Source organism: Argopecten irradians, chromosome 15, assembly GCF_041381155.1.
Source record: "Argopecten irradians isolate NY chromosome 15, Ai_NY, whole genome shotgun sequence".
Lineage (NCBI taxonomy): Eukaryota > Metazoa > Mollusca > Bivalvia > Pectinida > Pectinidae > Argopecten > Argopecten irradians.
The window spans coordinates 16,796,839-16,811,564 of NC_091148.1; the positions used below are offsets into that span (position 1 = coordinate 16,796,839).

Here is a 14,726-nt window from a genome sequence, read left to right on the forward strand (position 1 = left end):
TTTCGTAATTATTTCTTTTTCAAAGCAAATTGTGAAGGTTGTAGAGCTCTTACATTCAAATACAACAAAAGTGATTTATAGAAGTTGTATGGATGGTTCTTATATTGATGTAAAGTAAATAAGAAGCTTATGATTTAGATGGTTCTGTGAGAGTGTGGAAATTTTAATATTTTTTTTTCACAAATATGCTTAAAAATAGAGTAGTTTTGGTATTAAAATTAAGTTCGAACAAGTAAAAAGAGAGAACAATTATATATACATCAATGCATGTTTTTTTTATATGAGATCTGCATTTTAAGACAAAAAATGTGGATAAAAACATTTTTGATAAAAATTGTAAAATGTTGGTAATATATTTTAAACATTTGCATATTACATTTATCTTCTTTTGCTAGTAGGTTTTGATCGTTATGTCATGTGTTTTCGAGCACAATTCAATATCATACTTATTTAAAAGAAAATTATTACATCACAGTCCATACCTATCCGAAAAGGCAGATAACTTTGTAATATGCAAAGACGAAATACCCATTTTGTCATGAAGAATCACTGCAACTTGGTGGTTTAAAAAGATTTGGATATTAATTGTATGATGAAGACATTAATGTAGAATCGGTGTATCAATCCTAAATTTGTTACCATTGCCTTCTTTGATAAATTGTGAGTTGAAAATTTGAATTTGATGGCTTTTCTCTGCTGCAGTCTTTTACAGCATACAAGAAAAGATACTTTATACATTGATTTAATACAATTCTATGTTGCATGTGCTTTTTGTTTGTAATTTGATGATGATTTTTTACAAAGGAGAAGAAAAACATTACGTCTGCCTGAAGGCTTTTGTCGACAAGAAACATCGAAGATCTTTATTTTCATCTCAAGAATTTGAGGAAGACTCGCGTAGACATGTTAGGGCACTGCGCACAATGCAGTATAGGCAAATTAAAGTTTTAGGGTTAGTTGTTAGGTCGACGGATGTTTTGCCTGTGGACAATCCTCGGGCAAAATTCTGGTAATAAAGGGTTTGTGTAAAAGTGGAGGCGTGCCTATTGATCTGCAACTGTCAATCAAAATGGCCAACACAGGTAATTGGGAGTTATCTCCCTTCATCAGAAACAAAACAAAAAGACACATATCACTTCATTTTCATTTTGGAATAAAAGAAAAATATTCAAAATCAAAAATATTGAAAATGCCGGAAAAGAAGCAAAAAAGAAAGAATAGAATTACAGGAAATATTAAAAAAAAAAAACATTAAGAGAAATTTTGATAGAAGAGTTGATTTTAGTGTTTGTTTAAAATATTGAATGAAATATATTTTCAAAATTTGGACTGAATTAGTTACTAGGCTGAATAGTATAAGACAAAAGTTTATGAATATGTGGTTTATGTACATATTGCAGGCTTATACTAGCTTTTGTTCTTTATTCATGAAATTTCTTTTCATAGACTCATGATATCATTGATTCACATGTTCTTATAAACCCTAAAATGTCGATGACTTGTTGGAATATCATATTCAACAACTGAAAATGAGACAACATTTTGGTGAAAAACACTTAACTACGGTATTCAACATATTATCTATAATCTCTGTTCTCTATCTAAAGAAATTTCATGAAAGATCTTCTGATTGGTGTTTGGTTGATTCTTCAGAAGTAAATTACGATAATCTGGTTCATTTTCTGAAAGTATTTTATTCCGATAATTTCCAGGTTCAAGACAAAATATCATCCAGAAGAGTGTGAAAAGCGACAGGAAGAAATTAAGATGGCTCTGCGAGAACGATGTCGTGTGTTTACCGAACTTTTACAGGCTGGGAGACTTGAGGGAGTCATGTGCGACACGGAAAGATCTGAACAAATCGTAAAACTTCTAGATGCAGGTGAAGAAATATCAAATTAAAAAAAAAAATAGTTAAGATGTAGGTTATTTGATCAATATAACAAGTTGCACCACTTGCATATTTCCCCATTTGCACCTGAAATTATAATATTTAATTTTTCACCACTTTATATTTTAGCCAGTGAAGAACAGAGGTTGAAAAAAGGATCACTACCTTTTTGAAACGGCCTTTAATTTTCAAAATAGGAATGCCAAACTAGATTGATAAATATGTAGTCACAATAGTTATTAACTTAACAATAATACTTCACTTCATGTAACCTTATAAAAAATTTAATTAAAATGAAATTAAGTGTCTATTTGTGCTATTTCACCACTCATTGAAGAAAAAAAAACATAAAGAGAAGAAAAATGGAATGTTGAAAATTAAGACATTACGATTTAGACACATTGTTTAATTTTAAGTAATGGAAATTCATTCATTCAGAACTTCTTTTTTTTTTTGCGGTGATAAAGATGGAAGGTTAGATAAACATCTAGAATCTTACTTGGTTTTTTCAGCGGTGATAAAAATGGAAGGTGGAACAGACTTTGATTTAACGATTCTGGACCAGCCTGACCAAGAGGAGGGAGGATCACGTAGTAGGAACAATTCTGAATCAGTCAACAATGACCAGAGGTCAGTCTCACATGTATAAAACTTGAAATTATCACGCTGGAAAAACTCTTGTCATTTCCTTATTTTATCTCACCGGCACTAGGGCTCAAAACTTAAGAATTCTATTGGTCTAAATACTGAATAGCATGAATAAAGATATGAATCAAATAATTTTCAAAAAGAAAGAAGAGAGATGAAAAAGTAGGGCTAAAAACTCAGTTCTGTTGGTGGCAAATCTGAATGAAATAAAAAGAAAGGCCAGAAATGAGGAAATTATAACATGTGTCCTATCATTGAGCACAATCAATTCTCATCTGTTAACTTAGATATAAAGAATACATTATAAGCTTCTTACAATACAAGGTTTATTTTGGTGCGAGACTTGGGAAAGCCGAGATGACGAGGCTCTGCCTGGTTATCTCGTCTTTCCTTGTCGACCACCGAATTAAAACTTGTATTGTAAGATACTAACCATGTATTCTGTTTATTCTGCAACTATTATGGCATTCAAAACGAAAGCAAATTGACAGATATTTACTTGGTTTCACTCGAAGCGAGACACTTCTTTGATGCAGAGGTAAAGATTGATTCACTATGTGAGTAGTACTCCTTTTTACTGCTGTGAGAAATAAATAAGCGCAGTTACAAACAGAACCTGTAATTCTATTCAGCGTGATATATCACTGAAACAAAATGAAAATACTCAAAAAACAACAAATACCCATTAAAGAATTAATTTACAATACATACCTTTGCCATTAGCCAAGAAAAAGACGACACCGCCACACGAGATTTTAGATATCGTAACTATGACGTCATTCTGGTGAATGTGACGTCACGTTTTAGTGGGACTGAATGATGTTTCTTTCACAGGAAGGTTCAAGTTCTGGGTCAAGTTAGAAAAAGTTCCGTTAGATATGGAACAAATTCATGTGATTGTATTGACGGATAAAGTACAAATTTATCCTGTAGTAGTTATCGGTCAGTATGTGGGACAGTTGCAGGATAAAATAGAAGATATTGCATGCACTTGATAAGTAAAATTGATGATAAATGAAATTATCTCAAATAAAAATATATCATAACTTTCCTGTTTGTTTTACTAAATACATAATTATTACAAAATTAAATTTACAGTCCTGACGAGAAAAAGAGAAGACGTGAAAATTCAAAGGATAAAAAACCAGATGTAAGTTTTAAAAAAATGTTTTTATCAATCGATCTGAGGTATGGTTCTGTCTGTCCTTGCGTGGTTTTGGTGGATCTTTTGGTGGCTGTTGGTACAACTTCCCATTTATGTACATCTTGTATGTATGTCATATTCACAGGTGTTGGGTTAGAAACATAAAAGTAATCAAACCTATTTGAATTATAAATTCTTAAGTACAAAAACAGTCTAGACAAAGTACAAAAACAGTCTAGACAATGACTATTTTTGATACCAAGAAAATAACATTGAAGTGAAGTCATTCTGTACTGGTACTAAAATTTTTGGAAGATTTTGAATTTTTTTTCGTTATGAACAGTTTGTGAATGATGGTCAACACAATTTTCCTGTTGGAGTTATTGCCCTTTATGCATTTACCTACTGCATATATTCAGGCAGATTTACTTCAAATTAATATTCATATATACGAAAATCTCATTTTGTATTAAGTATGATAAGCATTCCCTACCAGTATTTCAGACCTGCCTACTTCTACGCTTTTGGCGTAGTTTCTACGATTTACGTGTTATAACACTCCAAGTGATTGTTATTTGTCCTCAAAATCTTGATGTCATATAAACATATGGAAAACTACACCTTTTCTTTGAAAACGACACTTTTTTACTCGACGAACTACACTTCACAACAAAAAAAAAGGTAGGCAGGTCTGGTATTTTGGTTTTACCCATTCACCCCTGAAGACACATTTAGACTCCTCTAAATCAAAGACTAGACCAGTCCATTATAAAATTTCAGGGTGATGAATTTAAAAAGTCATAATATTGATGCTTTTGGTGATTGACAGTGCTGGTTGCTATGGTTACAGATCTATTTCCATAGTTTCAATAAGGTTTGCCAACACAAGATCATCAGATTGTGTTTCTTGTTCTGAAGACCCAGATCATCATTTCACTTGATGTCATCTTTTTCCCACTTCAATTAAATAAGTAGCAATAACATCCTGATACTAGCTATTACTTTATAGACAATGAGAGGATGATAACTTACTTCAATCATTCTACCGTTAGCTCTTCACCTCGGTGTTATGGGTATGAAACCTGAATATGAAACCTGGGCTCACACTAACTTTCCAGTTCGCTTAGCAACAGTTGCAAAAGTGATTTTTTTCTCTTTAGCAAGTAAGAATTTCATTTAGCAAGTTGTGCATTCACAGCATTTCATAATGAAAAACATCAAATTACTAAGAAGCATCAAATAAATAATATCTTATGCATCAAGTGAAAAGTACACACATATGCATCAAGTGAAAAGTACACACATACAAAAGATTCTGATCATTCATTAAACCATACTCCGTCATGCGTATTGTTAATTTACATCCCTTCAACATTAAAATATATATGGTACAGTAACTGATTAATTTTTAGTTTTAGACTTGCTATGAAAGTAATGTGACTGAAACTATGTTTGAAGCTTGTGTCTGCGTGATTGGATATTGGGTGTGTGAAAATTTTTTTTAACATTTTTTTGCGAATTAGGATGAATTTATTTTAGCTATGTTATTAACGAAAATGCAAATGGGTAGCATGAGCCCAGAAAACAGTTTGATAATTACTTATTATAACATGGTGGGTTTTCTTCTTTTACTTCCGGATTTTGCTGCTTTTTTAACCTGGTATAACCTTAACTTAACAGTGGCTGTTAGTATGAAATAATTAATTTTTCTTTGTTTTCATACTGAATCCAACTCTCTGATTGGCAGATTCTTTTTCTTCATACACTATGAAGAAAAAATACGAGAATGGTTCGAAAAATCCGAACTAATCATGATGTCGTGACGTCACAATAGAGACGCCGACATTGCGTATTGATTTGGAAAAAATAATCCATTGGAAAATAAAAAATAAATTGTACGTTAAAACGTACTTTATGTTATCAAGTAGTGTGAAAAATTAATTATAAGCATTGATGTAACTATTTTTTAACTTCATAGGGTTATGAAATAAATCTGGTTTGCAAACTTTTGTGATAATCCTCTACATGAAGCCAACCAGTACTAATTATATATAGCAAATCTTTGATATATTTCCTTCATTGAGAAGCCTTGGAAAGTTGTGATATACACTTGTTAAGGTTACTCTATGAATCTTAATCAATTGACAAGCTGTTCATCAAAGAAGCTGCACATGGCGTACATAGATTTGTAGCCCACTATCATCAGTGGTCCGTCCTTCTGTCCATCCTTCCGTCCGTTAACATTCTTGTTACTGCTATTTCTCAGAAAGTACAGAAGGGTTCCCCTTGGACTCTAGTTGTGCATATTGCATTTTGGGACCCATTGGTCAACAAGATGGCTGCCGGGCCGCCATCTTGAATATTGATAGTTAGAGTTTGTTACCACTATTTCTCAGCAAGTACCGAAGGGATCCCTCTCAAATTTTACATGTAGGTTCCCCTAGGGCCCTTGTTATGCATATTGCATTTTGGGACCGATTGGTCAACAAGATAGCCGACAGGCCGCCATCTTGGATTTTAACAATTGAAATTTGTTACCCCATTTCTCAAAAAGTACTGAAGGGATCTGTCTCAAATTTGATGTGCAGGTTCCCCTGTGGGTCTAGTTGTGCATATTTCATTTTCAGACTGATCAATTAACAAGATGGCTGACAGATAGCCATCTTGGATTTTGAAAATTGAGGTTTGTTCTGTTATATAGATATATCTCAAGTTTATTACTGTTATATAAATGAATCTCAGAAACTACTGAAAGGATCTTTCTCAAATTTCATATGTAGTAATATGTAGTAAAAGTTTTAAGAGCTGAGAAAAGATCCCTCTTTCCATTGTCAGATATAGATCAGTCTTCGGTGGGCGCTAAGATCCCTCTGGGATCTCTCATATGTTACAGCATTTACTCTGACATTGATTAGGTACATGTGTGTGTATGTGAGCACAATGTGATGGCTGCATACCGCCTTGTGATCGGTTAATTACTTTATAATAGTTTAAAGTGTAACAAGAATCCATAACAAAGCTGCTGTTAACATGTCATCCGTTAAAACCAAATATGATTTGTAGTTGCTTATATCGCATGAGGGAAGCAATTGTTTTAACTCATTCCAACTCTGATTATGATTTTAAAAATGATTTTAAAACGCTTGTTTTATCGATTCATTCTGCTTTAAATTTTCATTTGCTACATAAAGCCTATGCATATTTGTTAGTTAGATTTCTTCTTAGCTGTCTGATTTGTATCACATTGCTGTATTTGGTAAAATAAAAATCTGTTTCTTTGATATTTATATATTACTTTAAATATATTTTAACATGATCATCACTAGAGTTAATCTCCCTATGATACATTGTTGAAAGTAAATTATTTTCTCTTAATAATTACAGTTATTGCTGAAAGTAGGAAGGATTATTTTTTAATTCCCCATGATAAAAATAAACTTAACTTAAAGGCCCATTACCTTTCCGGAGCAAAATATAAAGGTTTCTTACAAAACATTAATAACATCAGAAAATGCATACCGATGACCTAAAATAGGGTTACTACACCAAACATATGCAAGATTTCCTACGTAATATATGAAAGCTGTGGAGAATCAATTTGCTGTTTTGCCGTCTGGCGCAATGATAGTCAACTAAGCTACATACCGCGCTGTATTTAGGACGACGGCGGGAAACATAATACGACCTGCTTTATGAAAATAAACATTTTATTTATTGTAATCAAATCGTTCAGAAGGTGATGATAAATATAGTATTAACGGTAAGCTAATAACATTTGCAACTCTACAAAATTATCGATCTTGTTTTACATTCCCATTTTAAAAATTAAAAGCTGTTTCTGAAAGGTAGTGGGCCTTTAAAATATACTATAGAAATACTTTAAAAGACGTTGTATCTTGAGTACTGAATATTGGTTGGAAGTATTGGAAGTCGCCTCTCTTGTACATGTCGGTGTGAAGTCAATAAATAAGGAAGGCAGTCTGGGAATTTTTTTTGAAAAGTTTAAAAAAAAAAGTGTTCTCCCTTCTATTACAGAAAGTTGTAAAAATATTAAAGATTTGTGTCCCTTGATTTGATTATCTTGTGTGGCTGTCCTTTGAATTGAGATTGTTATTCCCTTATCAGGAACCCCTGAAACTTCCAATTTCCGCCGAACAGAAAGAACTTATGAAGAAAGCACAGGAGTTTTCCAAACAACAGCAAGCTAAAAATGGTGACCAGGTACGACTAGTATCAATAGACATAGAAAGTGTGTTTACATTTGAATCCAGTGTTTAGCAGTTTTAGAAAAAGAGATTATTAAATCAAATTTCATTAAAGAATCTGACTACTAGTGTAAATGTGTGAATTTGATTATCAGAAGAATACGAGTTTAAAATTATACAATCTGTTCATTAAAAAAATGATAATAATATCGATAATATAATTCAGGGACTCTTAAGAAGTCTCGTCTAGAACTTTTTGAGGGTGTAAGATTTTGTTGTCAAGTATCTACTTATACAGTGGTTTCTCCAGGGTGAAAGAAATATTTTTGAGTTAATAATAAATACAGTATGGGTCAAAGAAGCAATATCAATGGTATATTCTTGAGTAACATGTGATCCATACAAACATGTATCTGTAGGATACAAATTGCTTTACATTTTAAATTTGGAGTCACCTGATATAAAATTAAGAATAGAAAATAAAAGAAAAAAAATTTAATTAAAAATTGAAAATACAAGAAAGACAATAGAAATAACAAATGAAAATACAAGAAAGAAAATTTAATTAACAATAGAAAATACAAGAAAGAAAATTGAATTAACAATTGAAAATACAAGAAAGATAATTGAATTAACAATAGAAAATACAAGAAAGAAAATTGAATTAACATTTGAAAATACAAGAAAGAAAATTGAATTAACAATTGAAAATACAAGAAAGAAAATAGAATTAACAATTGAAAATACAAGAAAGAAAATTTAATTAAAAATTGAAAATACAAGAAAGACAATAGAAATAACAATTGAAAATACATGTACATGAAAGACAAAATAACTATATCATAATACACATATTGGTTTCCTTTGTTGTCTTGTAATATGTGTTAATTCTATATCATGTGACCTTGCAAATTGTTTGATTTATGTGTGTATTGATAAAGTGGCAGACTGTCTTGAAAATTTGAAAAAAAATATTTTGCCTACACGGTTAGGGTTACTTTTCGGCCCCATAATAAATCTCTTAATAAGATGATGGTTATGTCTCTTTTTAAACCTGGAGAAAACACTGTGTTATGGTGGAAGATTGTCCATTTGCTTTCTATCTCCCCTTTTCTGGATTGGTGTGGTGATGTGGTATATATTATTAATATGATATTGTTATTTTCGTCATTACGATATTTTCACGATTTTGCAGCACAATGCTATGATCATAAAAATTTGATCCATAATATTGAGAAACGGTTGAATCATATATATACCTTGATAGTCAGCTTTTGAAAATTCATTACTGCTAAAATTTAATTTTCTCAGGTTGTGTTTAAATACAAAAATGTTCACCTGTTAAAATGAACTGGCTATACAATAATTGTCTTTAGATAAGAATGTTTCTTTATTAGAGTTTGAATTTTCTGTTAGAGGTTCATAAACCTTCAGAATACAATCTGAAAGACTTTTTAAGTTTGAAAAATAAAAATACATGTTGAAGAATTCATAAAAAGTAGTAAATATAATTAAAAGAGTAAATGTAAATTTGGATGTTCAGCTTTGAAAGTAAATGTCATGATCAAGACTGTGAAGTATAATCCAATTAATCATTACCTGTCAGATTATTGTCCAAATCAAAAGAAATTGGCAATAGATATCGCCTACAATACTAATTAATTTGATGATTATCTAACATCTTTTGTATCATGTTTACTCTTGTCAGGAGGAGAAGAAACCTAAAAAGAAGAAGAGACATCGTGACAAGACGGAGTATAGTTATGAGAGTGGTTCAGAGTCTGAGAGCGGAACAGGTTCAGAATCCGAACCAGAACCAGCTCCCCCAGGCCTGGAGGATGAACCCCCGGCTCCAGGTTTAGAGTCGTCGACAGACTCCATCAGTGTGCCAGGCGTGTCCTCTTCCACAGAAGAGCCAGCCGCGCCCAAGCCAGAGGAGACAAAGAAAGGTATCTTAGTCAGGCTGAAGTTGGATGTATTGTCCACAATAAACGTAGTCATGCTGAAGCTGGATGTATTGTCCACAAGAAACGTAGAAATGATTGGAAAGTTGTAAACGTAATCTATTTTTGAATTAATATTCTGTATTTGCATATTACAAAGTTATCTGCCCTTGTAGGTAGGTATTGATTGTGTCGTCATGTGTTTGCGAGCGTTATGTCATACTTTTCAAAGAAAACAACATGAATTGGGACCACAAAATAATGACTTCACAATGAATACCTACCCGCAAGGGAAGTAACTCTGTAATATGCAAAGACGGAATTGGTGTTGGTGTGAATGGTTGAATGTCATATTAAATATATGAATATAATTATATATGAATGCATAACTGTAAGCAAGAGACCATGATAAAGAATTCATTATATGTGAGAAGCTTGTGAAAACACTCCAAAAAAAATAATCATAAAAGTGGTTAACATGATTTTGTGCAAATCAGAATAATTATTATATACCTGTAAATATGATAGAATACAATGGCTGATATGATTTATATTTAGAAGAAGAATCTGTTGAGAATGAAAAAGATGAAGATACAGCTGCTCAAACAGAAGGTGAAGGGGAGACAAATGACTCTCCAAAACCTCGAGCTCTTCACAAAACGTGCTCTATTTTCCTTCGGAACCTTGCCCCATCAATAACAAAGCAAGAGGTCGAGGCGGTAAGTCTGTTCGATAGTTTTTAATGGAGTAAATAAATAAATATCAGATGTGTGTGTTGTTATAAGATGCAAAATTTAGTGATAATCATACTTTTGCCCATTTGACATTTTAAGCTAAAATATGACTGTATCAAGTACATGTTTTTTAAGATCTGGATGCATTAATAGTTTTAAATGTGCAAATACTTTGTAGCTAACTTGTTCACAATCAGTTTTGCATTCATATTTTGCAAATACGTAACCACTAACATGTTCAAAATAAGTTTTGCATTCAAATTTTGTTGCTCTAAAATAATTCTTACAGTTTATGAAAACACAAGTGTTGGATATTATTAAAGTGATAAAATGACTATCAATTAAAATATCAAAACACAGTCATTCAATATACCTTGAAACGTCATTTACTGAAATATTTGAAAGCTGAGAGAGTATGCAGAAAAATGAACGATATATACACTTATTCAATTAGTTGAGAAACAACTTTAGTTTTGCTTATGTTTTTTACAAATCAAGCCTTAGTAAAAACTGCAGTAAAACTGTGTGGCAATATTTTGTAATATATATACAACGCAACTTGTCGAAACCAGATGCAACTGAGACCAGCATATTTGTATGCTATAGCTAGATTTCCAAATTAAACGGGTTTTAAATGCTATGACTTCAGAAGGAAAATGTCATTCAATCATGTTGGATTATACAGGGGTTCACATAAGACAAGGGCCAGTTTTGACAAGGTAAACTGTATATAGTTTAAACCTGTCTTGAATGAAGGATATCATTTACTTGTTTCTCTTTAATATCCGCAATGCTTACATTACAGATGTGTAAACGGTACCCAGGTTTTATAAGAGTAGCTCTACAAGATCCTCAACCTGAACGAAACTTTTTCCGCCGTGGCTGGGTCACGTTTGAACGGGACGTAAATATTAAAGAAATTTGTTGGAATCTCAACAACATAAGGGTAAGAATGGTGTCTGCATTCTCATTTTTATACGTAATCTTATAGTTTCATATTATCCAATGGATTTTGTATTCAATTTTTGGATCTTGCTATAAAATTGTGGATTATGGTGATTAAAGGGACAATTCAATCTAAGACAACATTAAAATTTGTACATATATCGGGGGAAAAAACCGGTTCTAATGGAAATTAGATCAGTCGGTTTTACCGTGATATGCTCGAAAAGCCCATGGTGGTGAAATGTTTGTGAAACTTTCAAACTCGCTCGCTGTCCGCCATTACACATTGTGGTTGAATATCTTGTATGCCGAACCCTGTCCCTTGCTTGTAGAGTAATGCAACTTTTGTCTAGAACTGCTCAAATCGCTCTGACAGTAGTGGTTTACCTTATTAGATGAATTATCTTGCCTAAGAATCATTTTATTACCTCCTCAGTGGTTATGTAGTTCATATGTTTAATGTGCGTGACTTTGGCTCGGGAATGGGTACAGAGTACATACTGTACCTGCTTAATCGTATTGATCAACGATTTGTAGTTACAACGGTATCAATTAAAATACTTAAAAATAACGTGGAATTTGTCAATATATTGAGTTAAATGTTTCATAAGAAATGTAGAACAATACATTTATGCCATATTTTGCTTCTTGGTTATGTAAAAGAATTAGCCTGAGTGAATTGTCCCTTTAATCCATTGTTAGAAGTTAGACACGACGTAATGATCAAAAGAGTCTCGTTGTGCTTTACCTCTAACATTGTTGGTGTAGATGGTGATGATCTTCTAACTACATTTACTACACTAGATATTGACGTATTTAAATTTAAGAATTGACTTATTAGGATTATGTTCTGATAGCTTTAGACATGAAATAGATATTTACTTTTGTCTGCAGTTAGTCTTTTTTGGTTACTGTAAATAACATTCTTTGTAGTGTGATTTACTTTGAATTTGCGAATTTTACGATGAAGGTAAATTTACGAAGGTTGATCTCTGTGAATTAATATTTATCCCAGTGATATTGAAAGATCATTCTATTCAATTCTATGTTTACTGTACATGCATCTGAATTTCTAAATATTTGTTTAATATCTGTTTTTCAGTTGAGGGATTGTGAACTTGGAGCCACATTAAATCGAGAACTCAAGCAGCGTGTTCGACCTATCAGTGGTCTGACGGCTCACAAACAGATCGTAAAAGGCGACATAAAGATTGCTGCCAAAGTCATACATAATCTTGACAAGAAATGGTGCATCTGGGACGACCCAGAGGGAGAAAAGGGAGATAAATCAAAAGAGGTATGGAGATCTCCTATACATACTATTCAACATGAAATATACATTGGTATTTCTTTCATGGTTTTGATATAACTTTCAAATGATTGTGTGAGTTCTAATATTCATGATTAGGCAATGGAACAATGATAACAATAATATAAGAAACATGATTTGTTGTTTTTATTTTCATATATACATATTAAAACCATGGAAATTTCTACACATCAAAAATATTATGTTATACAGAGTATATAAACAGGAGATCAATTTTTAAAAAATCACACCTTGTGGGGAAATTGAATCATTGCTGTAAAATTGTATAATTTTACCACTTAACCACTTTGATTTAAAACTGTAAACCAGTTTTTGCATGCAATCAATTTTTGCATATCAATACTTTGATGATTAAGAATCACAAAAAATAAATAACCATGAAAATACAGAAAAAGTAGAACTTTGACGTCTCATTTGTGAAATGAAAAAGTCATGGTAAATGCAAAATTAAGTTGTCACAGAAATCATTTGGTTTACAACACACAATGCTGTAATACTATGAACTGTTCTGATTGGAAAGTATTGTTTTCAAAACAGTCATATAGTCTGATGTCAAGAAACCCCGTCCTCAAAAACATAACTGACTATCTGGTAGAAGAAGGAAGCTTTGAAGAAGAGGAACTTTTAGGTAAGACAATGATTTAATAAACTTGAAGTCTTGATTCAAGGAATTAGTACATTAAATGAGCGGTTTATACTGCAAATAAATGATAAAATAAATGTGAAGAAAAAAGATTATCAGACTTTTTGTGCAACAATTGCCTTGCCCATTTTACCACAAGATCAAAATCGGTTGGCATTTCTCTTGATTTTAGTTTGGCTTCTATTTTTTCATTGTAAAAGCTAAAAAGGAGAAAATTATATTTTACCGGTTTTAAACTTTTGCAATCTGGATTCCAGGGTATAAAATATGATTCAACCGTGTCTCAGTAATTTGCAGATCAAATTTTAGCTATCATAACCATGTTTATAGAACTGCGAACATATCATACCCCGTCACAAATACTAAACCAAAACTTTACTTTACAATCACATTATTGTCAGTAAAATCAGCTTTCATTGTATTATATTTATCTCTTCAGGACAATCTGTGGAGGAGAGTGAAAAAGAGAGTCCTGGAGAAACGGGCATTGAGAGGGATGAAAACATCTTAAAAGTATGCGCAATGATATTTATTATTATACCTCATTCTATCAATCCACTAAATAGACAAAATCGACTGGTTCATCAAATCATGTGTTCGATTTTAACAAAATATCATGTCTCCCTCTGAAAATGTTGTATGCCACCTATTGGGAAACCATGAACATATCTTCATATGCTATATAGCAGGTAGATTTCACTAGTGGTTCCTCTGAAAACGTCATATTTCTCCTGTTTGAAAACCTTTTACAGATCTAAATATACTGTGAAGAGGATAGATTTGACAGTTTTTTTTTTTTTTTTTTTTTTTTTTTTTTTTTGTTAACAGAAATCCACAAATTCAAATAAAGGTGAACTAATTGCTACATTATTGTACTATCTTCAGGACCTTGTTTGCTTTATACTCTCTGAAAAATGGCATCTCTGTCTTGCGATTATAATCAAAATTAATTACAGAGAAAGTATTGATAACAATTTATATTCTCCCTACAGGCTCTGGACAGAATGATTCTGTATCTCCGCATTGTACATTCTATTGACTACTATAGTGCTAATGAATACCCTAACGAGGACGGACGAAATGCCACACCGATGCGGAATCATGCATGCACGTGGACCGGCGCCTCTAAATAAATTAACAGCAGCTGAAAGTAAGTAGTATACACACATGAACATATAGTGAATTATTTGTTTCACAGAGTATGTATGGACACAGATTTGTAGATAATTGTATATTATTTAGT

General features: G+C 32.1%; 1 protein-coding gene across 1 annotated transcript in view; it reads left to right on the forward strand.

The window, feature by feature from the left end:
- LOC138309557 (serrate RNA effector molecule homolog) overlaps positions 1-14,726 on the forward strand; it is a 28,835-nt gene that overhangs the window by 3,209 nt on the left and 10,900 nt on the right. The window contains 12 exon segments of the mRNA XM_069250791.1: positions 1,713-1,882; positions 2,404-2,521; positions 3,638-3,689; positions 7,809-7,904; positions 9,597-9,837; positions 10,390-10,550; positions 11,371-11,511; positions 12,613-12,807; positions 13,378-13,468; positions 13,923-13,996; positions 14,476-14,553; positions 14,555-14,633. Of these exon segments, the coding sequence (XP_069106892.1) occupies positions 1,713-1,882; positions 2,404-2,521; positions 3,638-3,689; positions 7,809-7,904; positions 9,597-9,837; positions 10,390-10,550; positions 11,371-11,511; positions 12,613-12,807; positions 13,378-13,468; positions 13,923-13,996; positions 14,476-14,553; positions 14,555-14,633 (1,496 nt within the window).